The following is a 26682-nucleotide window of genomic DNA, read 5'->3' on the forward strand; positions in this document are numbered from 1 at the left end:
ATAAAAAATATATTGAATAATTACAGATGAAATGTTATGAGTTGGATTTGCTTGAAAATAATACAGGACAAGAGTAAGTAGGTAAGGGTGTAACAAACAAAACTGTCCACAAGTTAGTTATTGAAGATGGATAATAGGTACATGAGGTTCATTATACTATCCTGTCTAGAACAGTATAGAATCTTAAGAATTTTTTAAACAGTAATAACCTATATGTCCTTTTATATCTTTTGAATATTAAAGCATTCCAGAAAATTGAACCTATTTTAAATAAGCACATGAAATTAAAACCTTTAAAACCATTGGCAAAATAATAAATTTAGCAAGACTTACCTAGCAAGGGGAATTCCTCTCTTATAAAGGTCCACTCTCACTTTCTCTCCCACATGTCTATAAATCTCCACCACAGCCAATATTGCAGCATCTCTAACCTGCCAAATAATTCAGAACTTTAAAAACTTACATGACACAATAAAATACTTCACCTCAAGGTAACATTAAATTCACAGACCAACTTGAAGCTCAAAGTTGGTTTTAATGTCTCTAAACCCCTGGGAGATTATGGCAGGTCATTAACAAAAACCAAGACGACCTGCCAAGAAACCTTGTAAAAGTTTTACAGAAATCTAAGAAACATGCAAATAAATGTGGCTTTTAAAAAATCTTCTATTTGTAATAATATTGTATAAAGAACTGATAATAACTATATGACTACAAATCATTATCGTGGTTAACATATTTTCGTAGAATAAAACTGCCTTTCAAGAATGTGGCCTGAACGCAAACAGATAATTATACACCAATGTTCACAGCATCATTATTCACAATAGCCAAAAGGTGGAAACAACCCAAATGTCTATCCATGGATGAATGGATAAACAAGATGTGGTATATACATACAATGGTATATTATTCAGCCTTAAACAGGAATGGAAGGAAATTCTGACACATGCTACAACATGGATGAACTGTGAAGACATTATGCTAAGTGAAATATGCCAGATACAAAAGGACAAATATTGTATGGTTCCACGTTTATGAGTAGTCAAATTCATTTGGAGAGAAAGTAAAACGCGGCCACCAAGAGCTGAAGGACTGGGGGAAATGAGGAGTTATTGTTTAATGGGTAGACAGCTTCAGCTTGGGAAGATGAAAAAGTTCTGGAGATGGGTGGTGGTGACGGCTGCACAACAATGTCAGTGTACTTACTGCCAATGAACTGTACACTTAAGAAAGGCTGAAATGGTATATTTTATATTGTGAATATTTTACCACAATTAAAAGAAAAAATAAATGTGGCCTAAAGACAGGAATGTGGAAGACAGCTTTTAGTTCCTTTGCATAGCTCACTGTCGAAGGGCAAATGAAGAGACAGTAGAACTCTCTACAAACCTCTAGAGGCGCAGCTAGGGCCTAAAAGCAAGGAAATATCCAGGGTCATTCCAAATGCCCAAGCTGTGCCAAAAGGGTTACAGCCAAGATTCAACTCCACCACAAAGGACAAGATCCAGAACACACCCTTGTTTATGCCTATAGTATTTGAAGCTCAGGGAATGAAATTTCCAACAAGTGATATACCACTGGCACAAACAGGGTTATAACTGTTGCAAAAGTTGTTATGCAGGAATGAAAAGGAAGCTGACAATCTGCCCTCACAACTAGCTTATAGGAGGACTAGAGAAGGAAATTCAGGTTCTTTGTTACTCAATCTTCCAAACTCAAGAACTATCCTTTAAGTCCCATCTATCCTTAATACTAGCCAAACAGCTAACAAACTTAAGCTACGTTTGTGAATATAATGTATTCTTAAAAACTAAATGTGGTAGACTTTAAAAGAAAAAAATGAAGTGGAATCTTGATTTTACCACCCGCCTCCACCCTCTCTCTTCTTTTTAAAAATGGAACAAGAGCATTAGAAAACAAGAGGTGGCTAAAAAATTAGTCAGTGCTTAAATGTAGATAAAATTTTACCTGACTGTTGGAATCTCCAAATAGGATACACAAATGTGGTACCAACTTGCTGAGGACTAGTGGCTGAGCCCCAAAACTAAATATAATTTGAAAAAAAAAATAAAGAGAATTTGGTTTTAATCAAACAGTAAACAAAATATCCTTATACTTTTACTGTCTCGATAAGACAAATACGGTGGAGAGCACGGGCACACATCATTAAAACATGAAAGATATGAGACACAAGCAAAACCTAATTCTAAACAATGTGAGATATGTAAAATTGAATAATCATGACTGACAATGAAAACTGTCAACACATGATCCAACAGAGCAAAATGTTCAACCAATGGCACTCTTAAACCTAGCAACCTATCAATCACTTAGAAAATTTGAGCTTTTGCATTAAAATACTGGTTTTTTAGACTCTGGGTCTCAAACAAATTTGCATTCCAGTACAATAAGTAAATTAAAAGATCTTTATTTATGCTTATTAATATTTTGATGAGGTCATTGGTTGAAAGCAAATGACAAGACAGCCCAAAACCATGAAAGTTGTGCAGGCTGAATGCACTTACAAGCTCTAGATGGCAGAAAGGACCATAGAGGAGTAAAAGAAAATAAAATGAAGGTACAGTTAGAGAAAAGGAAGTAACACTACAAAAAAGTTGAAAGCTACTATATATTACCTATCTTGTTGCAGAGAACTTGAAAAAATCATCCAGAAAGAGAACAAAAGCCCTAGTTTACAATTTCTTCAGGCTGGAGTTCTGAGCTCTGTGGCATTTATGCTGTCAGAGCTCTGCACACTGCTGTCAGCTTCACTGTCTGGTTACCTGGGGGAGTCTTATTCAGTCTATGACTTTGGTAACCACCTGCACTGCTCTAGAAAACCTAGGGCCAATTGGCAAAAGCGGGCTGGGGAAAATGGCTACAATTGTTGAAATACCACTGAGTTTAAAAAAATTCCAAACTGGGTCCAGAACAGAGGTAGATCCTAAGTTATATCAGTGTATTTGTTATATGACCATCTACTTGGTTGGCAACTATTAACATACTAAAGAGAAAAAAAGAAACTCTTCTTATCAATGACTAATAATTTTAAATTAACAACATGAAAGATAACAACATACATACAAAAAAATTAACAGATAAAGCTATCAAATAGAAAAACTCTGGTGCCAGAGATAAATTAATAACTATTTAAAATTTGTTATTTCCATAGCTTTCCTTGAGCTTTGTGAAATGGATTTTGCTTTTTCTTTTTTAGAAAAATGAAAAATATACTCCAGTAATCATAAAACTTACATGTTTAATGTTTCAATAAGACACAGACACACGCCTTCTCGAGATCGAAAATTCTTGTGCTTAAAACCAGAAGTCAACTGTTCCCAAATGTACTATTTGAAAGAAAAGTAAACATGTATAACAAAAAATTAAATTACTCATGTTATAATCTTTTATCTATTCCCAACTTTACTACCAACCTTATTGGTAGCTAAATTTTCCCACAGATTTCTCTACAAGTTTTTCTAAGCCAAATTTGCACTGATGCTGCTCTCACCCTTTTTTTTTTTTTTTTTTGGCGGTACACAGGCCTCTCACTGTTGTGGCCTCTCCCGTTGCAGAGCACAGGTTCTGGACGCACAGGCTCAGCGGCCATGGCTCACGGGCCCAGCCGCTCCACGGCATGTGGGATCTTCCCGGACCGGGGCACGAACCCGTGTCCCCTGCATCGGCAGGCGGACTTTCAACCACTGCGCCACCAGGGAAGCCCTCTCACCCATTTTTAAATATCTTAATCACATTTTCAATTTTTATTTTATATCTTTCACTTTAGATTTCAATTATTCTCAGAAGAATTGTGTCCAACATTTAAAAACCTTAAAATTTCCAAGGACATATAATTTCTTCTAAACTTTAGAAACCTTCAATAACAATGTTACCATTATAAGCCTAGTAGTATTGTAAGCATTTAAAAGGTCCAATGTTGCCTAGCAACTAGTACAGACTGTCACATGGAACAGGCTTTTTCAGCATTTTATAATTCAGGGGTTTTTTCCTTTTAACACTGGATCCAAATACAGAAACATAATCATTCTATTGCTACCCACTATAATCTTTTTTTTTTTTGAAAAAGCATAGATAAACCTATACAAACAATCTAAAACAATTATATGGGTTTGTTATAAGAAGGAATTCAACTTTGTTTTTCTAAACGTATAGCCAATTGTCCCAATCAATCCTTTCTCCACATTTAAGAAACACCACCCTTACCATTTACTAAATTAATGTGTACATACATACATACACACATACTCTCACACATACACACAAATCCCTACTCCTGAACTCTATTCTCCCTGGACTCTATATTCAGTTCTACTAATATTATTTCCTTCTGCCAAACTTTGTGGAGGGTAACTTGGAAGTTTACCAAAAAAGTGTTAAATGTGAATAACCTGATCCAGCAACACTGTCTCTGTAACTCTGTTCTATAATTACATTCATGTCCAAAGACACATGTACAAGGATGCTCTTTACAGCACTCATAATAACAGCATGTCAAAAACAAGTTAAAATTTGAACTGCTAAGCAAGTGTCAAAGGATACCCATCAAATTATAAGGATTATATATATATCTTTATACTCTATGGTATAAAAACTCTGAGGAAGTTTACTTTCACTACTATTTGGATTTTTTATAAAACATATGTAATATAATTCTTAAACTGTATTTTAAATGATAACAATTAGTATCACTATATTTTGTAAATTCTGGTTTTTTTCCCACTTAACATGAGCTACTCTTTTATTTTTTTTTAATAAATTTATTTATTTATTTTTGGCTTCATTGGGTCTTCATTGCTGCGCAAGGGCTTTCTTTAGTTGTGGCGAGCAGGGGCTACTCTTTGTTGTGGTGCACAGGCTTCTCACTGTGGTGGTTTCTCTTGTTGCAAAGCACGGGCTCTAGGCATGCGGGCTTCAGTAGTTGTGGCACATGGGCTCAGTAGTTGTGGCGCATGGGCTTAGGTGTTTTGCGGCATGTGGGATCTTCCTGGACCAGGGCTCGAACCCGTGTCCCCTGCCTTGGCAGGCGGATTCTCAACCACTGCGCCACCAGGGAAGCCCCCGGCATGAGCTACTCTTTAAATCTTTGTTTACGTGTCAATTTATTGTTACTCCTCTTTCAAAATACATCCGTAAGGGCAATTTTTTTCTACCATATTCATAAAACACAGGTCACCGTCATCTAATATATGCCTTATATAATTAGTAACCATCTGTTAAAATAAGAAATTTTCTCCTTGTTTCAGTAAGAGTTGCAGAAATTCATATAACATTCAGTAGTTCTCAAAATAAGCTTTCTCACTGAATATTGTATTATTTGTAGGTAGCAAAAACCAGAAAATCCTAACAAACAGTATAATCAGTACATTGTCAAATCACTTAAATCTATGAGTTAGCTTTTTGAAAAAGCATTAAAAGTAAGAAAAAGGAAAGCAAAAAATCAAAAAGTTAAATATTGACACTTTATCTTAAATTTCAACTTCTTTAAAGCATTAGCAATAATTTACTGTTTAAAATATTAGCTTTTATGTCCCTGGGGTTTTACTGACTTGCAGTGATTACCATCTATCTTTACTGTTATTTAATCATTAATTAGCAAAATCTGAATTCTAAAATGTAGGCCTACCATAGGTGGTGCTACTTGATCCATTAACTTCAGTATCAGAGTCTGAGCTTCATCTCGAACCTTGTCTTTGGCATCTCCCATTCTGTCTATTAAAGCTACAATAACTAGAGAAATTAAGGGGGAAAAGAATACATATTTATAATTCATCTCCATTATAAACTGTATTTTACAAAATTACAAACATCAATTATTTCCATAAATGAAAAGTTATGAGGTAAGCAAACTGTTTCAAGTTCTTTACTCATGAGTACAATAAAAAATAAATGAGAAGCAAGTTTCAAAAGAATACATACAGTATGACACCCACTTATAATAATAATGTTCAAAAAACAGGCAAAACTTAATATTATTCTGTTTAGAGATACATATAGACAGTTAAGCTCTACAGACCAACAAGGGAGTGATTATCCCAAAGGTCATGACAGCAGTCATCTCTGGTAGAGGGTGGGAGGTGTCATCAGGAAATGCAGAGGGAGCATATAAGGAACTGGCAGAGCTCTAGTTCTCTGACCTGGGCACAGGCAGGTGTTGGTTTTATAGTTATTCTTTAAATTGTACATGCTTGATACGTATTATTCTATATGTACAACATATTACTCAAATGACAAAAACAAAGCACGGGTCCATGGGACTGAGGTCTTTCTCTATTATGTCCAAGACTTTGACACTATTCCATGAAAGGAGGCAGGAAAGGCAGGTTAGAGTCCATTCTTAGAGAGTTTTCATGAAACAGGTTGCTGTAACTATAAATCAACAAAGCACCACAAAGAAATCACATCTGTTAGGTCTGGGGGGAAGGAAACGGGAGGGGGGCTAGAACTGAGGTTATAGTTTCTAAAGTCAGCCCATAGGGCAAAAACACCTCATAGTCAAAATTATCTTTTTGTAATCCCTTAAATTACCACTACCACTCAGTGTAGTATTACTAGGTGTGTGACCAAACTATTTAATCTTTTTGTCTTTATCTCCTCAACCCATAAATATGTGCAGCAGTACTCACCTCAGAAGATTACTGAAATATACGTAAACAACTCAGAGAGTGAAGGACACTGGGTAAGCATTCAATGAGTCTCTAGTTTATTTATAGACACATATAATTAAATGTGTATGTAATGTAATGCAAATGTATGCTGCAATGTTAACATTGTCTATAACATAACAACCAGAACTGATATAATAATCAACAACATTTAAGGAAAGAAGGAACGCATCCTTCTGGAAGAAAATGATTCAAGTGAGAAGCCAACCATACAAAATGGAAAGATCATCCAAAAATCTAAGCTTAATCAAGGAAATGATTGTGTAAGAAAACAAAGTCCTTGTCATAAAAATCATAAGCCTAATCATGAGGCAACTGAAGTATCTGTCAGTTGAAACAATATAAATCCTTCTCATTTTGCTTAGATGCATTGTTAACACCAGAGAAATTCACCTATATCTACAGGATTGGCTATTGTGGGACTCATTCTGATAGCTTCTGACAGACAGAAGACAATACTAAACACTAGTAAATGTTAGATATTATTATGTACTAAGCACTGAATTATCTCACTTAATCCTCATAACAATCCTATGAAACAGAGTAGGCCCGTTTGATAGAGAAGGCCCAGAGCGATTAAATACTTTGACCAAGGTCACACAAGTAGCAAATAGTGAAATCAGGATTTAAGTAATCTACACAGTGTTAGGCTACAGTTATAACTACTTCCATTTATTTGTGACTGAGGTGTTGTGTGTGTGTGTGTGTGTGTGTGTGTGTGTGTGTGTGTGTGTGTGTGTGTGTGTGTGTGTGTGTGTGTGTGTATTAACAACCACATAACAATAATGAAAAAAAAATATACACTTCATTCCTGAGAGGTAGAGTTTAACTCCAAAACAAAATAAAGGGACTTCTCTGGTGGTCCAGTGGTTAAGACTCCGTGCTTCCACTGCAGGGGGCACGGGTTCAATCCCTGGTTGGGAAACTCAGATCCCGCATGCTGTGCGGCGCAGCCAAAAAAAAAAAAAAAAATTTTTTTTGGCCCAAACGGGGCTCACTTCAATTTAAAAACTAAAATTTGTAAAACATAAACAACTAAAACAAAAAACCTCATACTACATAAACTTAAGATGTACAGCTATTAAATTAAACAAAAAAATTCATAATTTTTTTCCTTTTTAACATATAAACTCTTGGAGCCAAACAGAACAAGATTTATTTCTAGCTCTACTGGTTACTTAATTATGCAAGATAGTAAACTTCTCTTAACTTCAAAGTTTCTTTGTCTGTAAAACAAGGAGGGATCCAGGTCTATACCTCACACAGCTAGTGAGAGAATAAGTAAAACTGGTAAAAAGCACCTGTGGCCAAGCCCATAACAACCATTCAGAAGTGTTAGCACTATTCCTTAAAGACCTGTAGATAATGAACATGCAATCAATAATTATTGGGAATACAAAACAGAGCTTTTCAGTCTGTAAACTCTCAAAAAGAGCTTGTTAAACAAACAAATACATCTATCATAGACTGGAATTTGGACAGTGAAAACAGGGAAGAAATCTGAAGCATAGGTGTTAGCATATTTTATTCTCTTAGCATTGTACAAGATGCAAACCATTGTACGAGATGCAAAGCTGATGACCAGGCATCCTGACTGTTCTAATACCCTTTCTACAAAACCATTTTGGACTAAAACTATCTGTTTAAGATTTGTAAAATATGAAATCCTTTACTGTTGTCATAAAACCAGGCTTGGGGGAATCATAAAACCAGGGTTGGTGGTCCAGTGGTTAGGACTCTATGCTTTCACTGCCTAGGGCACAGGTTTAATCCCTGGTCAGGGAACTAAGATCCCTCAAGCTGCATGGTACGGCAAAAAAAAAAAAAAAAAACTTGGTTGGTGATCACTGTTAAATGTAAATTGTATTTTTTTTTTTTTGGTTTGAACATTAAATTTTTCCACAGTACATGTAGTCACAAGAGAAAATTTAAATATATTAAAGAATTACATTAATAGAGTCCATACTTTTTTTGGTACTTTGTCTAAAACTGAACATGAACCTCAATTTTCCTAAAACTTCACTTTTAATGTAAAAAGATAAAAAGTATCTGTAATGATAGTTAATAACCTAAGTGTACCAAAAGGAAAACAATATCACCACATCAAGTTACATATATCTAAGGTTACATTATCAAAAAAACCCTTCAGCACATAACTTAATTCAATTCCCTCCTTTTACGGAAAGGCTCCTAAAATGGTTTGGCTAAGATCTATGATGGAGTAAAACAAGAAAGCTAACTCTGGGATTCTTAGTCTAGTACTATATCTCTTTAAGAGCACACAGATATACTGTAGCCTCTCTTGTAGAGCTGTCATACAAATTAGAAATAATTATTTGAGGATAATCTTTCATATATGTAAAGTAGAGAAGCCCAGTAAATGGATAAAAAGTGGGCATTCAATAAATGGTAGCAAAACTGGGATGAAATTTTCCTATTATATCACACTGACTCTCAAGTAGTAACAAGTTCAGGTTTCACTAAGAAAAATAATGAACACTTAGGGTTCAAAATGAAAACAATACTAACAGTAAATGCACACAGATAACCAGAAAGAGTTAGGAGATTAAAAGATAAAGTTATACATATGAGAATATGTAGATATGTGGGAAACATACAGAAAACACTAACCAACAAAAACAACTTAATGCAATTTATTAATATTTACAGGTATAAGAATCATGAAGTAAAAAAAAATTCAGTATGTGGTAAGATTAATCTGCAAACCTCCCAGATATTGAAATCAGAAGTAAATCGTTAAAACAGAAAGGAAGGGGGCTTCCCTGGTGGTGCAGTGGTTGAGAATCCGCCTGCTAATGCAGGGGACATGGGTTCAAGGCCTGGTTTGGGAAGATCCCACATGCTGCGGAGCAACTAAACCCATGCACCACAACTACTGAGCCTACACTCTAGAGCCCGCGAGCCACAACTACTGAGCCCACGCGCCTAGAGCCTGTGTTCTGCAACAAGAGAAGCCACCGCAATGAGAAGCCAGTGCACCGCAACGAAGAGTAGCCTCCACTTGCCACAACTAGAGAAAGCCTGCACACAGCAAAGAAGACACAACACAGCCATAAAAAAAAAAAAAAAAAAAAATCCAAAAAAACCCCAGAAAGGAAGGACCATGGAGAAGAAGAGAGGATTTCAAAAAGAAATAACAGCACAGCAGAGGCATAAACAAGCTAAGCCAGAACTAACAAGAGTGAGCAAGTTTTTGATTAACAACAGTGGAGAGTATTTACTGACAATCACAAATAAATAAGGCTGCTGAGGTGGAGAAGAGCCATACACTCTGAGAGAACTGAAACACCAAGGACAGAAAAACAGAAATAAGTTTTGAAAACAGGACAATCCTGGGAGGCAGCAAACTAGGGTTCTGGTCCTAATACTCCTACTGCCTCAATATGAGCAGTCAGTAGGCATATCAAACCCCACCTGGCCCTCCTTGTGTCTGAAAAATAAGTGAGATACGTGATACCTAGAATTACTCTCAAGTCTAAAATATTGTCTGTAACAACTAATAATAGGGAGCTACTACAGGGCAGGGGTGACAAACAGAGGTGCCTACAGTCAGGGAGGTACCAGAAATGCCAAAAATGAACCAGACCTAAGAACTGCAGTATTCCAACCTCTGTGTATTATAACTGAAATTCTCAGTTATGAGGAAACAAGAGGAGATGGGAGGGACTTATGGATTGGAAAGCTCATGACCCAGACAAAAAGGAAGCTACGACAGAGCTTCTGCCTTTATTTACATGTGGAAATGGAAGAGCAGGGTTGCCACACTGGCCAATTTTTCAAGACAAGCTACAAATGTGAATTTTTACTAACAATGATTCAAAATACATTAAGAGAATACATAAGCAAGTAACACATGTTTGCAAAGCACAGTTTTTAACATCTATCATAGGATTTTAAGCAGGAGACTGACAGCTTAAAAATCATCTTTTCAGAAGATATTCATACAAAGATTCAATTGGAACCAGGTATTGATTAAAAGGGAAATAATAGAGATAGAGAAAGTCACTAAGATGCTTCTGCTGAAAGGACAGACAATAAAAATAAAAGAAGAAATTGGCAGAATTTAGTGGCATACCGAACATGAAGCTGACCAAAGATAATTTGAAAATAAGGGTGATGATACATTATGAGGCATTAACTTAATCCATAAAAGAAATCACAAACATCTGAGGTTACCCTTAAATATATTTCTATATAATAGGACCAAATCCACTCACTGAAGCACTCCAAAAGGCACACAAAGGTCACTTAGGTTTAAAAGATAAGTCAAAGCCAACTGTGCAATCTAACTACTATACAAAGAGCTTATACTAGCACATCGTTCTGGACTGCAAACACACTGTAAGTAAGTGCTGCTCAAAGTACAGCCAGCAGCCCAGGACCAGTCTACAAACTACTTGTGGTAAAGAAATTGTAAGTTTTTCTAAAACAAGGTTTGGAAACAATCTGACCAAAGTAAATTATACATTTGTTGAATCTACCAATAAAAAACTGAGCCTTGTATTTTTTTCATTTCATTTTGCTGTAATTTATTTGTATTGTATTTTACAAAATATTGGTCTGCAGTAGACTAGCAATGAAAAAACTGGTCCTTCACCATAGATAAGTGAAAAGTGGTGCTGCGAATTATATTATAAATTATTAATATGTTACAAAAAAGTAAAAGATAAGTTAAAAATTTGAAAATACAAAGTAAAAATCTATTAGCAGTATATTCGGTAAGTTTTTTGCCTTTGTTTTTGTCTTAAAAGGAACATATTTATTTAAATAGGCTTAAAATCTTTTATGTTCGGCAAATTAAAATGCTAAGTGGCAGATCTCTGGGTTGTATAAAATTACATTTTCGCATTTACAAAGAACTAATTCTGTTAAAAATTATGAGAAAAAAGTATGTCAAACCCTACAATAATTTTTAAATAAAGTTAACTTACCCATTGCTACATAGGACTTAAATCGTGTTGATAATCTGTCCACGAAGGCACTTAAAATTTCCAATCCCATTAATGACACCTACAGATTGAAAGAAATTTTAATGAATACAAATTATTGATGCATATTTTATTTTATTTTTTATTTTTTGCCGTACACAGGCCTCTCACTGTTGTGGCCTCTCCCGTTGCGGAGCACAGGCTCCGGACGCGCAGGCTCAGCAGCCATGGCTCACGGGCCCAGCCGCTCCGCGGCATGTGGGATCTTCCCGGACCGGGGCACGATCCCGTGTCCCCTGCATCGGCAGGCGGACTCTCAACCACTGCGCCACCAGGGAAGCCCACTGATGTATATTTTAATATCAGTATGTAACTGCTGACATAAAGATCTTCATATATTACCAAGTTTTTTAAAAAATAAGGAGATTGAAACATTCAGGGTGAACAGTCATGAGGGTTAGCTTAGCACCCTATTCTCAAATGGTTCAATAATAATAATAATGATGATGACGTGCAAATGCAGGAAGATAGGGATACAGCATATTTGGCAAAATATTAATAACTGGTAAATTAGGTGAAGGGTACACAGGAGTTCACTGACTATACCTGTCACTTTCCTGTAATGTTGAAATGTTTCTTAAATGAAACAGTTAAACAAAACAGCACATTTAATTACAGAGGAATTCTAGCTTCTGTCTGGGATGAAGAAACTGGAAAAAACCATCACTCCCACCATAAACAAGAAAAAGCCAAATAATCTACAAAACCATAACTATTCTTGAATTCATCAGAAAGCTAAGGTTGTAGAATAATCATCTAGGTTGAAATCTTTAGGAAAGACAGGTGCCAAGGAGAATGGGACATAAGCAGTAGGTCACATGCGGCAGAGGACAGATGGAAAATGAAGCTGAGATGCAAGTGCGTAAAAAGAATTCAGCTATATTCAACTCACTGTTAATAGTTGAGTGTGGGTTAGCATGAAAATACAGAATCCCTATTAGCTGCAGACACAAGGAGAGTTCACACCCACTTGCCAGCTCTTTCTCCACAAACCTCCACTGGACACTCATAATTAAGACTGAGGACAGGGCAGGAGATAAGAGAAAGTCTCTTGGTGGTTACAGGTCTCATAGGAAGGGAGCAGCTGCCTCTGCAGGAAAAGCACAAACCTTTCCCGTTTCCTTGTCCTACAAGAAACGACAGTTTGAAGCTACTGAGGGAAAGACAACGCTGTTACCCTCTAGACAGAGGTAAAAACTCATACCTATTAAGTAAAGAGAAAAGGAAAAAAAAAAAAAAGGCTTCTACTTCAAGGGTAGAAGCAAAAAACCATGCTGGGCTCCGATGATTAAAGGTTTCAGCTGAGGAGGGGCAGGATTTCTGATAAAGCCTTGCCCCCAAGATTCAGGGACAGAGGGTTCCTAAGACTGAAGCTGGACCAGGAAAACAGCTGGACCAGCCCCACTACCCATAAACCAGCCAGCAAGAACAGAATAAGAAGCAACGGCAGTCTACCACTGGGGAAGAAGAAAACCCCTCTATGAATCATGAGAAAAAAGAAGGCCTAAAGTGTGGGGGGTGGCGCAGAAACATTGAGGACCCAATAATTCCACTCCTAGGTATATACCCAAAGGAATTAAAGCAGGACGCAAACAGATGCTTGCATGCCAATGTTCATTACGCATCATTCACTACAGCCCGAAGGTGGAAAAGCCCAAATGTCCATCAACTGATGAATGAATAAACAAAATGTGGTATATGCATTCAATCAAATATGATTTGGCTATAAATAGTAATGACTGACACATGCTACAACATGGATAAACCTTAAAACATTATGATAAGTGAAAAAGCCAGACACAAATGGCTACATGTTCTGTGATTCAATTTATAAGAATGTCCAGAATAAGCAAATCCATAGATAGAAAGTAGATTAGCGGTACTTAGGACCCAGCGTATGAGGGGGATAGGAAGGTAACAGCTAAAGCTACTAGGTTTTTTTTTTTTTTTAAACATCTTTATTGGAGTATAACTGCTTTACAATGGTGTGTTAGTTTCTGCTTTATAACAAAGTGAATCAGCTATACATATATATATATTCCCAAATCTCCTCTCTCTTGTGTCTCCCTCCCACCCTCCCTATCCCACCCCTCTAGGTGGTCACAAAGCACCAAGCCAATTTCCCTGTGCTGCTTCCCACTAGCTATCTATTTAACATTTGGTAGTGTATATATGTCCATGCCACTCTCTCACTTCGTCCCAGCTTACCCTTCCCCCTCCCCGGGTCCTCAAGTCCATTCTCTACGTCTGTGTCTTTATTCCTGCCTGCCCCTAGGTTCTTCAGAACCAATTTTTTTTTAAACGTCTTTATTGGAGTATAACTGCTTTACAATGGTGTGTTAATTTCTGCTTTATAACAAAGTGAATCAGTTACACATATACATATATCCCCATCTCTTCCCTCTTGCGTCTCCCTCCCTCCCACCCCTCTAGGTGGTCACAAAGTACCGAGCTGATCTCCCTGTGCTATGCGGCTGCTTCCCACTAGCTATTTTACATTTGGTAGTGTATGTATGTCCATGCCACTCTCATCTTTGTCCCATCTTACCCTTCCCCCTCCCGGTATCCTCAAGTCCATTCTCTAGTAGGTCTGTGTCTTTATTCCTGTCTTGCCCCTAGGTTCTTCATGACCATTTTTTTGTTTGTTTTTTAGATTCCATATATATGTGTTAGCATACGGTATTTGTTTTTCTCTTTCTGACTTACTTCACTCTGTATGACAGACTCTAGGTCCATCCACCTCACTATAAATAACTCAATTTCATTTCCTTTTATGGCTGAGTAATATTCCACTGTATATATGTGCCACATCTTCTTTATCCATTCGTCTGCTGATGGACACTTATGTTGCTTCCATGTCCTGGCTATTGTAAATAGAGCTGCAATGAACATTGTGGTACATGACTCTTTTTGAATTACGGTTTTCTCAGGGTATATGCCCAACAGTGGGATTGCTGGGTCGTATGGTAGTTCTATTTTTAGTTTTTTAAGGAACCTCCATACTGTTCTCCACAGTGGCTGTATCAATTTACTTTCCCACCAACAGTGCAAGAGGGTTCCCTTTTCTCCACACCCTCTCCAGCATTTGTTTGTAGAATTTTTATGATGGCCATTATGACTGGTGTGAGGTGATACCTCATTGTAGTTTTGATTTGCCTTTCTCTAATGATTAGTGATGTTGAGCATCTTTTCATGTGTTTTTTGGCAATCTGTATATCTTCTTTGGAGAAATGTCTATTTAGGTCTTCTGTCCATTTTTGGATTGGGTTGTTTGCCTTTTGATATTGAGCTGCATGAGCTGCTTGTATATTTTGGAAATTAATCCTTTGTCAGTTGCTTCATTTGCAAATATTCTCTCCCATTCGGAGGGTTGTCTTTTTGTCCTGTTTATGGTTTCCTTTGCTGTGCAAAAGCTTTTAAGTTTCATTAGGTCCCATTTATTTTTGTTTTTATTTCCATTTCTATAGGAGGTGGGTCAAAAAGGATCCTGATGTGATGCATGTCATAGAGTGTTCTGCCTATATTTTCCTCTAAGAGTTTTATAGAGTCTGGCCTTACATTTAGGTCTTTAATCCATTCTGAGTTTATTTCTGTGTATGGTGTTAGGAGATGTTCTAATTTCATTCTTTTACATGTAGCTGTCCAGTTTTCCCAGCACCACTTACTGAAGAGGCTGTCTTTTCTCCATTGTATATTCTTGCCTCCTTTATCAAAGATAAGGTGACCATATGTGTGTGGGTTTATCTCTGGGCTTTCTATCCTGTTCCATCCAACTATAGTTCTGTTTTTGTGCCAGTACCATATTGTCTTGATTACTGTGGCTTTGTAATACAGTCTGAAGTCCGGGAGCCTGATTCCTCCAGCTCCACTGTTCTTTCTCAAGATTGCTTTGGCTATTCGGGGTCTTTTGAGTTTCCATATAAATTGTGAAATTTTTTGTTCTAGTTCTGTGAAAAATGCCATCAGGGTTCTTTCTGAGGTGATGAAAATGTTCTAAAATTGACTGTGCTGACTGTCATGCATACCTACAAATATACTACCAAAAAATGAGCTGTACACTTCAAATGAGTGAACTGTACAATATGTGAATTACATCAATAAAGCTATTTTAAAAATTAACTGAAAGTGCACCAATAGACACACTCATACACAAAATTTAATAGATGATAAAAGCAGTATCTCAAATCAACAGGAAAAACATGAACTCTTAGTAAGATCTGACTTAGGAATCTACCCCGGAGATATACCAGCAAAATTAAGAGAAGACACACAAAGATTATTGCAAGAGACTGGAAACTATCCGATCATTCATCAGTGGTATGGGACAGATTCAAAAAATTATGGTACATCCACACTAGAGAGTACTATGACACTTTAAAAATAAAAATGAGGGCTACCCTACTTCTGTTATGCAATGCTCTCCAAGATATATTAAGTGAAAAAAGCAAGTTGGAGAAATGCATGTGTATATTTTAAAAAGGGGACTACAAATAGATTTAGTTTATTTAAAATATAGCAACAATGGAAAGATAATCAGAAAAAAAATTTTATGGTTGGCAATAGGCTATAAGGAACAGAGAAAGAAACCACACTATTTTGAATATACCTTCTTTGTAGCAATAACTAATTTCATTGAAAATCAAATAAAATAAGTAAACCTAAATGTATACTCAATTAGTAGCATAACCACACAGAAGACTATTCCAAGTGACTTTAAAATACAGCAATTTGACTATTATCTCTCCAGTGGGATATACCCTAAGGACAAAAATGAAACTCTGCAAAAAAGAAACTGTCAATGTTTTGAGAAATTCTGTTGATAGAAGGAGATACAGATGGAAGATATATAATAGTAAAAACTGCAGTCCTGAATCTGAATTAGAATATCAGTATGAACTCATGATATATTTTTCTTTAAATTAAACCTAACCCTATGCATTGAGAAAAATCTGGAAACAGTGATCAGATGAGTAACAATAAGTTCCATTAGTACCCACACTGTAGTTTCCACATACCATTTCCCACAAAAAGGAACCAAAGCTTCTTGGAGAAGTGGCTGATTCCAGGGCAGGAGCAGAAAATATGATCTCATTATACCAGATATCAAAGACTCTATCAAAGATTATTAGGGTCATGTGATAGAACAGCTTGGATATTAATAAGGATAATAACTGGGGACTTCTCTGGCAGTCCAGTGGTTAAGACCCTGCCCTTCCACTACAGGGGGCATGGGTTCGAGTTCGATCCCTGGTTGGGGAACTAAGATCCCACATGCTATGCAGCGTGGCCCAAAACAAAACAAAACAAAACAAAAAAACACCAAAGAAACCAGCCTGAACACTAAAAAAAAACGGGGGGGGGGGATAATAACTGTATTGTCTTGAAATGCATTACATATAGTTAAATGCAAGAGTTCATAATGATAACAAAAACTATCTGGTCAACACTGGAGGATACTAGTTATTTTTACCTCATTATTTTGACAATTAGTAAATAAAGAATCATACGAACTATAAACTATAGTTTATATATAAACTATACCACTGGGTAACCAAATACTAGTAAACAGTGGAAGTTTCTCTTTATAAAAGTATTCCAGCTAATGAATGAAGGAATGACATAATTAGAATATCATTTCGTAAACCCTAATGAATAAGAGATCTAAACACTGAACATTAATGGCTGCTACCGTCACAGAACAAGACCTTACGTGCCTTCCTAATGTTACATGCCAGCTGGTGGAAGAAGAGCACTACTTATGAAGTAGTCTTGCCAAAAAAAAAAAAAAAAAAACTGATTCTGATCAAACTTTAGATCCAACTACCAATTTATAGGAAATACAGAGAAAACATCATAGGAATGAAATCAGCAAAATCCAGACTGTGGGAAACTCTACCACAAACAAAAGCCAAGAATTTTTTTAAAAGGCACTGAGGGAGAAACAGATTAAGAGACTTAATAAACATGTTAGGACTTCCCTGGTGGTGCAGTGGTTAAGAACCCACCTGCCAATGCAGGGGACACAGATTTGATCCCTGGTCTAGGAAGAGTCCACATGCCGCAGAACAACTAAGCCCATGAGCTATAACTACTATAACTACTGAGTCCACATGCCACGGCTACTGAAGCCCGCGCACCTACAGCCCATGCTCCACAACAAGAGAAGTCACCACAGTGAGAAGCCTGCACACTGCAACGAAGAGTAGCTCCTGCTCGCGGCAACTAGAGAAAGCCCATGTGCAGCAACAAAGACCCAACCCAGCCTAAATAAATAAACAAATAAACATGTTAACTGAGGTAAGCAGAAAAATGGCCTCCCAATGTGTTCACATCCTAATCCCCAGACCTGTGAAAAGATTAACTACATGGTAAAAAAAACTTTAAAGATGTGGTTAAGGATCTTAAGATGGGGAAATTACCCTGGGATTATCCTGGGCCCAAGAGTCCTTATAAGAGACAGGGTGGAGAATCAGTCAGTCAGAGGAGATGTGATGACAGAAGCAGTGGTCAGAAAGAAAGATCGGGAGGATGAGATACTGAGGGCTTTGAAGATGGAAGAAAAGACCATAAGTCAAGAAATGTAGGCAGTTTCTAGAAGCTGGAAAATTCTCTAAGGTCTCCAGAAGGAATACAATCCTGCTGAAACCTTGATTTTATACCAATAAAACCCATTTCTGACTTCTGACCTCCAGGACTGTAAGAAAATAAATGTACTTTGTTTTAAGATACAAAGTGTGTGGTAACTTGTTACAGCAGCAATAGAAAACAAATATATTAATGAATCACAACATGTGAACCTTATTCAGATCCTGATTTTTCTTAAAACAACTAATTTAAAAATTTGTACTACATTTTTAAAAACTAGAAATTTAAACCCAACATATTTTATATCAAGGAACTTTTTATGTATAATAGTATTGAGGTTATGCTATTTTTTTTAAAGAGCACTTATTGATATCTTTGAGACATTAATAGAAAGACTTAACTGATGAAACAATATATTTGCAATTTATGATAAATTCAATATTATAAAGATATCAAATCTTCCCCCCAAAAGATGACATCCAATGTAATCCCAATAAAAAGCCACAATTTTTTGGTGCAACTTGACTAGCTGGTTCTAAAATTCGCATGGGATAGTAAATAAAGACCCAATAATAGCCAACACATTCCTAAAGAATCTGGTGAGTGAATATGACACAGCAAACATCAAGATTTACCATGGAGCTACAAATAACTTTCTTGAATTTCCATTTAGACATCTTTCAACGTAGCCTGCATCTTGGCTAAGGATCCTTTCAGTAGAATACTAAAACCCTGAAAAAAGAAGAAAAAACAACTAGAGCAGTATTCCAATTTGCTCCTCACCAATTTCTTAGGAACTCAAATGCCTCCATTCAGATCCTTTAAAAAAAAGAGCAAAAATAATGTAGTTTCTAACATGTATATATAAAATATAAAATAAAAATATAAAACATATTATATAATATAAAATATACAACAATAAAATATTTAATATATATAATATATGGGAATTCCCTGGTGGTGCAGGGGTTAGGACTCGGCACTTTCAGTGCCAGGGCCCAGGTTTGATCCCTGGTGGGGGAACTAAGATCCTGTAAGCCTCGTGGCTCACCCAAATTTTATATATATGTATGATTGTGTATATATATGTATGTGTGTATGTGTGTATATATATATATATATAGAAAGAGAGAGAGAGAGAGAGAGAGAGACATAAAAGCACAAATAACATACCTTTTAACAGGTAGAAAAACAGAAACCCCAAAAAGCAAACTTTGGGCTACAACCAAGCTTAAATTTTACAGTGTTTTTAAGCCACAAAACTGAAAATTTTTAAAAATGTATGGGGAATTCCCTGGTGGTCCAGTAATTAGGACTTGGGACTTTCACTGCCAAGGCCTGGATTCAACCCCTGGTCAGGGAACTAAGATCCTGCAAGTGGCATGGCATGGCCAAAAAAAAAAAATTATGAAATTTTATTAACCCCAAGAAGTCCCAGAACCTTTAGGGTCATTTTCCTATTCTTTCTTTCTCTCTCTCACTCCCTTTTTACCTCTGAATTACAAGTGGTTGAACATCTTTGAGTAATCTGACATCAATAAACTCACACGCAAGTTGTCATCTTGGTGACAGAGTTTTAATTCAATATAATGTTTAATCTTCAAAATGATTTAAATCAGAAATGTTGTCAACCAACAATAGAGCTAAGTAATTGCACGCGATAGTAATTACCCCCAATTTAAGAATCACAACTGGGACTTCCTTGGCGGTCCAGTGGTTAAGAATCCGCGCTTCCACTGCAGGGGGCAAGGGTTTGATCCGTGGTGGGAGAACTAAGATCCTGAATGCCGCGCAGTACGGCCAAAAAAAAAAAAAAAAAAAAATCACAACTTTCCATGTAAAAGTTAGAAAGCCTGACAACAAGAGTTCTTGAAATCTAGGTAGGACATAAGCTTAATTCACAGTCATAGATTTTTTCCACCATAGGTGCAACAGAGGAAAGGCATGTGTTATTCATAACAAGCATACTTCTGTAATGCTCCTTCTCTCATTAGGAAATACTGTAGGTGTACAGGACTTTTTTTCCCCACACAAATTAACTCAGCATCTAAGAAAATGTGTAAAAGAATGGGATAGAATAATTGGCAAGTGAACATGTATGCACAGATCAAATAAGTAAAACATGATGGCTTACAAATTTTGAAAACCTGAACAGAAATATCAGGTTTTTATATAAATATATTAAAAAACTATTTCCCTCAAAAAAGGAGGGAAATAAGTAACTTAAAGATACTGATAAATTCTAGGTAGGGCAAGGGGGACAAGACAGGAAGTATAACCCAATATTTCCACTGCTAGACACATAACCAAGAACAATTATTGGAGACACACAGTATTCTTCCCTGCAGCTCTGCAGCCCAAAGGTATATGGCCATACTTGGTAGCCCTACTGCCAGTCATTTAAGTAAATAAAAGCCCTGTTTGAAGTTATCAGAGGCTAACACTTTTGTGTGTGTGTACACAGTTTTACTATATGAGGTTTCCAGGAATGCAGCCAGCAGATAAATCAAATGTGCTTTCACACACTTTCACTGATTCTACAAATACTGAGAGCCTGCCATGGGTACAAATGCTGGAAGGTGGGTACATACAGCAGTGGGAATCTTAATAAATTCTAGTTCCTTCAGTATTCTCAGTGAAGTAGGAAGCAAGGCCATCAGCTGAAACTGATGATGGAAGCAGAACTATTGATAGGTCTGAGGGGAGAGGAACAGATGAAAGAATGAATGAACCAAAAAAACATAGGAACATTGCCAGGCTCCAAAGAGGACCCACTTGAAGGTTAGGAATTTAAAATGAAAGCAGGGGCTTCCCTGGTGGCGCAGTGGTTGAGGGTCCGCCATGCAGGGGACACGGGTTTGTGCCCCAGTCCGGGAAGATCCCACATTCCGCGGAGCAGCTGGGCCCGTGAGCCGTGGCCGCTGAGCCCGTGAGCCGTGGCCGCTGAGCCTGCGCGTCTGGACCCTGTGCTCCGCAGCGGGACAGGCCACAACAGTGAGAGGCCCGCGCACCACAAAAAAATAAATAAATAAAATGAAATCAGTTAGAGGTTTTGTGTTTTTCTCCATCCACCTTCAGTTGCACTGGTGCAGGTGCAGGGTAGGTAGAGTTCGATTAACTAGGATTACATTTTATCAAATGAGAACCACAAAGGAAAAGTGAGGAGGGAGAAGAGAATTAAAAATGAATGTAAGGGTGTGATTGACTGACTAGGATATTTAAACTCAGACAAGAGGGATAATGGGACAGTTAAAACTTAAATGAATTGGATGTCACATGGGGTGGTCAATTTCTTTAAGATGGTATAGTCAAAGAAATAAAGTTCAGAATTTATAGTCACAGAATATCACAACCACCAACAGTAATGCCGCTGGTGAAGTCTGAATAATGAGCAACCACATACCTGTAGTGGTCTGAATCAGTATTTATAGCAATATGTACTGATGCAGCCATCTGACTAGCATTATGTCTTCCTGGGTAGTCAGGCTGGCACATTTACATATTGAAACATTTTATCTCATTATAAATTATGTGTAATTTTCCTTTATAGTACAGTTAGGTCATTACTGGGATTTTTTTAAATGATGTGTATTGAGTATTATCTATACATTTTATTTCAGGATTGTAAAGGGGGCATTAAAAGAAGGCACTGAATCTGACAGGGTTCAGAATCACCACCCTACAGAAACTCCCATGCACATGTACAAGGTGACAATGCAAAAGGACAATGCGAACAGGAAAAAGTTAAAAACAACCTGGATGTTCTTCCTATATGGCAGGTAAAAGGAAGAGACAACATCCATATATACAGATAGACTTCAAACTAAAAAATAGTATATTGTAACAAATTGATGGTTTATAAGATATACAATCAAGGTGATGCTAACATTGAAAAGTATCATCCTTCAAATGGCAAAAGGGCTGTGATTTTGGATTATAAGACTTGAAATCCTAGCACATTACTAGCCCAGCACTAGTTATAATATAAATGGTACTTACTGTTTTCTCCATTTTTAGGGTCAACTTGTTATAGTTGCAGATAGATAAAATTAAAAAGTGAGAGTAGAGCTGACAAATGATAGGATATTGAAGAGGTTTACAAAAGTACAGAAAAGGAAAGGAAAATCCTGATCTCCCTTGGTTTAAGTACTCCACCAATATACCAGGTCTAGGACCTACGCCAAGATACTTTTATCTTCTTTTCTACAAAATGAGGAAATAATACTGACTTTCTAAGGTCACCTTAAAGATTAAAATGAGATAATGGAAATAAAGCACTTGAGACAATGCCTGATACTCACTAAGGACTTTTAAAATGGTGGGTATCATATTTAACTGCATTTTATAAGGGACACTTTATTGCTGTTGTACCATTTTAAAATTTGGGAACTCATGAAATCACAGGACTATCCTTACCAAAGTCAAACACCAGAGCATATATATTTTATATAATATACATACCTATTCCCACATTTTTAATCTTCAATTATGATTTCTCCACTGGGATGAAGACCCCAACCGTCCATTTAACATCTCAACTTGGATGTCAAACGACCTTCTCAAACCTAACTTTTTACTTCCTTCACCCAACTTGTTTTCTCAGTCTCCCCCATTTCAGTAAATACTACCCTCTTATTGGTGCTCAAGCAACGCAACTACCCCTAACTGCTCTCTCTCAATGCTCATATTCAATGCAAGAGGAGGTGCTATTGGCTTTACCACCAAGTCACATACCAAATCTTCCACTTCTCAGTACTGCCACTGCTACCAAACAAGCCTTAGCCACCATCACTCTCCTTCTTCTTTTGCTGCTTTACTGTCCACTGCCCACAAAGCAGCCAACCCTCTACATAAAAACCTCTGCTAATTTAGAATAAAATCCTACGAAGCTCTTTCTACCTGCCTCCTCAACTTCACCTTTCTGAACACCTCACTCACTTGTAAACTCTAGCCATGCTGGCCTTCTTTATGTTCCTCCACAGAACTAGGTTCTCTGCATTTGCAGTTTCCTCTCCCTAAAGGCATTCTTCATTCCTGTATTTCTTTCCTGTCTGTACTCAAATTTCACCTCATTTCCTTTACTTCCAAAATAGTCTCATCTTCTCCTCATTCTTTCACATCAGTTGATTTACAAACACTTGTTACTTGAAACTATTCAATTTTTATACCTATCTGTCTCCAAGACAGCAGTGATCTCACTCTTCCCTCCTTTAAATCACTCTCTCAGTGAGGTCTTCAAAGACCAACTATTTAAAATTCCAACATCTGCATCCTGCCCAACACTCCTATTCCCTTCACTGCTTTTCTCCAAAGCATTTACCACCATCTAACATACTACAGATTTTAGTTATTTTATCTTGTTTATTCCTCTGACCCCACGAGAATCTAAGCAAGGATTTCTGTCTGTTTTTCACTATTGTATCCCAAGTGCCCAGAAGATTGTCTGCACATAGTAAGTCCTCAATTAATATCCAAATGAAGCTGAATGAATAAGCCTTTCTAGTCTTGTTCGCAGGTGGGTCTTCAATATCTGGAATAATACCCAGCATATAAGTATAGTCACTCAAATTCACTGTTATTAAGAAACTCAAATTCTGTAGTACTATCAAATCCAAAGAAAAACTGTATTTTGTTCAGCATAACTTGAAATTTAAGTACATTTCTATTTGTATGTATGTTCAAAAAATTCCATGATACACTTTTTTCAAAAGATTTAAATATTCATTGTATCTTGAATAAAAAATGATGACCTAGCTTGGTAACTTAGTTTATAAATCCCAAATAAACTAATTAGAATGCCCTCTCCCTAACAATGTCAGAAAAGCTCTTATACTACAGAATTCAGTAGAAAGGAGAGAACTAATGATTCAAGGAGAGATCAGAATTAATGAATTAATGTCCTTGAGAAGGCAAGAGGGCATGGGATACACATGCCTTCATACCCATGTGGGGGGATTGGTACTAGTGGGAAAGACAGATAATTTGTTCACTATAACAGAGAAGACAGAGTTATATGGGCACAGCTACAAGGAAGTATGTAGGTGAGGATGTGGGAGTTCTCTTCGGATTTCTGAAATTGTCTCAGGCTATAGTATCTACTGAGGACCATGGAGAGAATGTGTAGTAAAGAGATAAGAACTTGAGTCAGATCCCTGAAGGATTCTAACTCTTAAGGATCAGTTAAAGGAAAAACATAACACTGAGTAGAAGTAGTGCTTAGAGACAAGAAAAAACAGGATACTGTGGTATCACAGAAGCCAAAAATATGTTTCAAGAGATGGGACTACTTAACTGCCATTCACTGATGGTACATCTGAGGAGTGAAATGGCCCAAAGCCAATTCAACCACAGCCAGCGTAGAGGTGACACATCAACCTTCACTTGGGAAGGATAGCAAGCATTACCAAAGAGCCGACTTTCTACAGCAGCCTAGGCTGTAACACAAAATCACCTATCTTGAGTGTGTATGCTCTTCTTACAGTGTAAGTAAATTTAGCTTGTTTCTTCCAAAGAAATAAAACTAATCCCCTAAACAGTAATGACATATTCTATTAACTTTTCCCAAAGTTTTTAAAAATAATAAAGAGATAGTATATAATGGAGCACTGAAGTGGTTAATTCTCAAACTATTATTCTTGTAAAACGTCAAAGCCTTCCAAAACTCATATAAGTTTCACCATTAAATCTGCATAATAATTTTAGAGTTTGCTTTTCTTCTCTATGATGATAATGCTTTCAAAGTACAGCCTATTCGCTGGGTTATAAGAATCTATTACTAAGAATCACTTCATCCACAGGACGTTTGGGCCAACATTTTAAAGCAACACTGCCACCAGAAGACTAGAAAGAAAAGTTACTGCCAAAAACCACAGTTCAGGCTGATTACAGAATATTTACCTGGTCTCCCAACTTGGCTACATTACAACCTGCCTACTACCGGCTCTTCAGAAACACTCATTCCTTCTTGTACCTCATCCTTCTATTTTTTTGTCAGCATCAGCTAACCTTCTACGGCACGGTTTCAAATACGAGTCAGTCCTCAACTGCGGCAAAACAAAATGACAGCATTCAACTGCCTTCCGTCGGCCATAACGAAAAGCAAATAATTAATGCCATGAGGTCAGCATCTTTTCATTAGATTTAACAGTAAACTTAATCAGGCATGCTATTAAGCTCTAAAGATGCCTTAGACACGAAAAGCACAATCTTCCAGACACACACACACACACACACACACAAACTATATAAGAAAAAAAGAAACAGGCGATTAAGTAGGATAAAAATCACTAATGAAAAAAGAAAAAATCACTAATGAACAGGGATTAACTTGACATCTTTCAACTTAAAATTTGTATCCTCATGTCCTACGTCTTGGTCTGGGTAGTGTTTACATAGGTACGTAGAAATGTAAAACGTCTTCGAATCTTTTATGCATGTAAATGATCACTGATTTTTTAAAATACGTGATGAAACATTATATCCCGCTGACAAGGAACTCCGCACGGTGCGGTGTCACGGAATCGCTGAATTTGTCACTGTTCACAATTGTGGAAAAAGTTGGTCGTGGTGGGAAGTCGGTCTCCGGCTCGAGTTCGGAGAGGCAGGCTCCCCGGTGGGGGATCGTCGGGGGCCCCCGAGTTCGCGAGGCGGTTCCGAGGTGACCGACGCCCCCCCGAGGGCTCGCCCGGCCGGCCTCGTACATCCGTGATTAAAGGGCCGACGGGGGAGGGCGTGCCCGGCCAGGCCGCGCCGCTGCCGCTTACCCGGTAGTTGCTCGAACCCACCCAGCCGGTGAGAGCGTCGACCGTCTTGCCCAGACAGCCCAGGTCCTCCTCCAGGTCCGGGATGGCGCCGGGGACGCCGAGGTAGAGCAGCAGCTCCTGGCCGACCTGCAGGCGGCCGCCTACGTCCTTCTGCTGCACCTGGGCGCTGAAGTACTCCATGCAGCGGGGTTCCATGGCCGCGACCGCTCGCCCGCCCGTGAGGGACCAACTTTCGCCGAGCGCCGCCCAGCCGCCAGCGCGGGGCCCCACGGGAACGGGAGGGACGCGCTCGCGGGTTCGGCCGAGGCGCGGCTCGTGGGGCGCGGCGGGTGCAGCGTCAGGCGCGGATCGTCCCCCAAACTAGTCAAACTCGGCGCCCCCCGCGCCCCAACCCGCTTCAGAGGCCGCCGCCGCCGGCGACGTCAGCGCGCGCTTGACGTCAGCGCGACGCCGGCGGGCGAGCGCCCGCCCGCCTGTCCGGACTCTAGCTTCGCGGAGGAGGCGGGGGCGGAGGCGGAGGCAGGGGCGGGAACCGTTGGGGACAGTGGGACCCCTGCGGGGAATTGGGGTCGGACCGTGTTGGCACCCCCGGGAAGCCGACAGTTCTCTGCAACCCGCCATCTCAGCAGCCTGCCCTCG

General features: G+C 38.0%; 1 protein-coding gene across 9 annotated transcripts in view; it reads right to left on the reverse strand.

Annotated features, from left to right (window-relative positions):
* CLASP2 (cytoplasmic linker associated protein 2) overlaps positions 1 to 26401 on the reverse strand; it is a 184512-nt gene extending 158111 nt beyond the window's left edge. For 4 of the 9 annotated variants that reach the window (XM_082662814.1, XM_082662815.1, XM_082662812.1 and 1 more), the window contains exons 1-6: positions 26044 to 26401; positions 11639 to 11717; positions 5648 to 5751; positions 3259 to 3350; positions 1972 to 2047; positions 334 to 431 (exon numbers count right to left, since the gene is read on the reverse strand). In XM_082662814.1, the coding sequence (XP_082518940.1) occupies positions 334 to 431; positions 1972 to 2047; positions 3259 to 3350; positions 5648 to 5751; positions 11639 to 11717; positions 26044 to 26238 (644 nt within the window). In that variant the 5' untranslated portion in view covers positions 26239 to 26401. Of the gene's footprint in view, positions 1 to 333; positions 432 to 1971; positions 2048 to 3258; positions 3351 to 5647; positions 5752 to 11638; positions 11718 to 26043 lie in introns of those variants that run through there. The other 5 variants (XM_082662820.1, XM_082662818.1, XM_082662817.1 and 2 more) reach the window with 2 other exon arrangements.
* Positions 26402 to 26682: the final 281 nt, after the last annotated feature.

This window comes from Grampus griseus (genome assembly GCF_964374135.1).
Source record: "Grampus griseus genome assembly, chromosome: 10".
In the NCBI taxonomy this organism is placed as follows: Eukaryota; Metazoa; Chordata; class Mammalia; order Artiodactyla; family Delphinidae; genus Grampus; species Grampus griseus.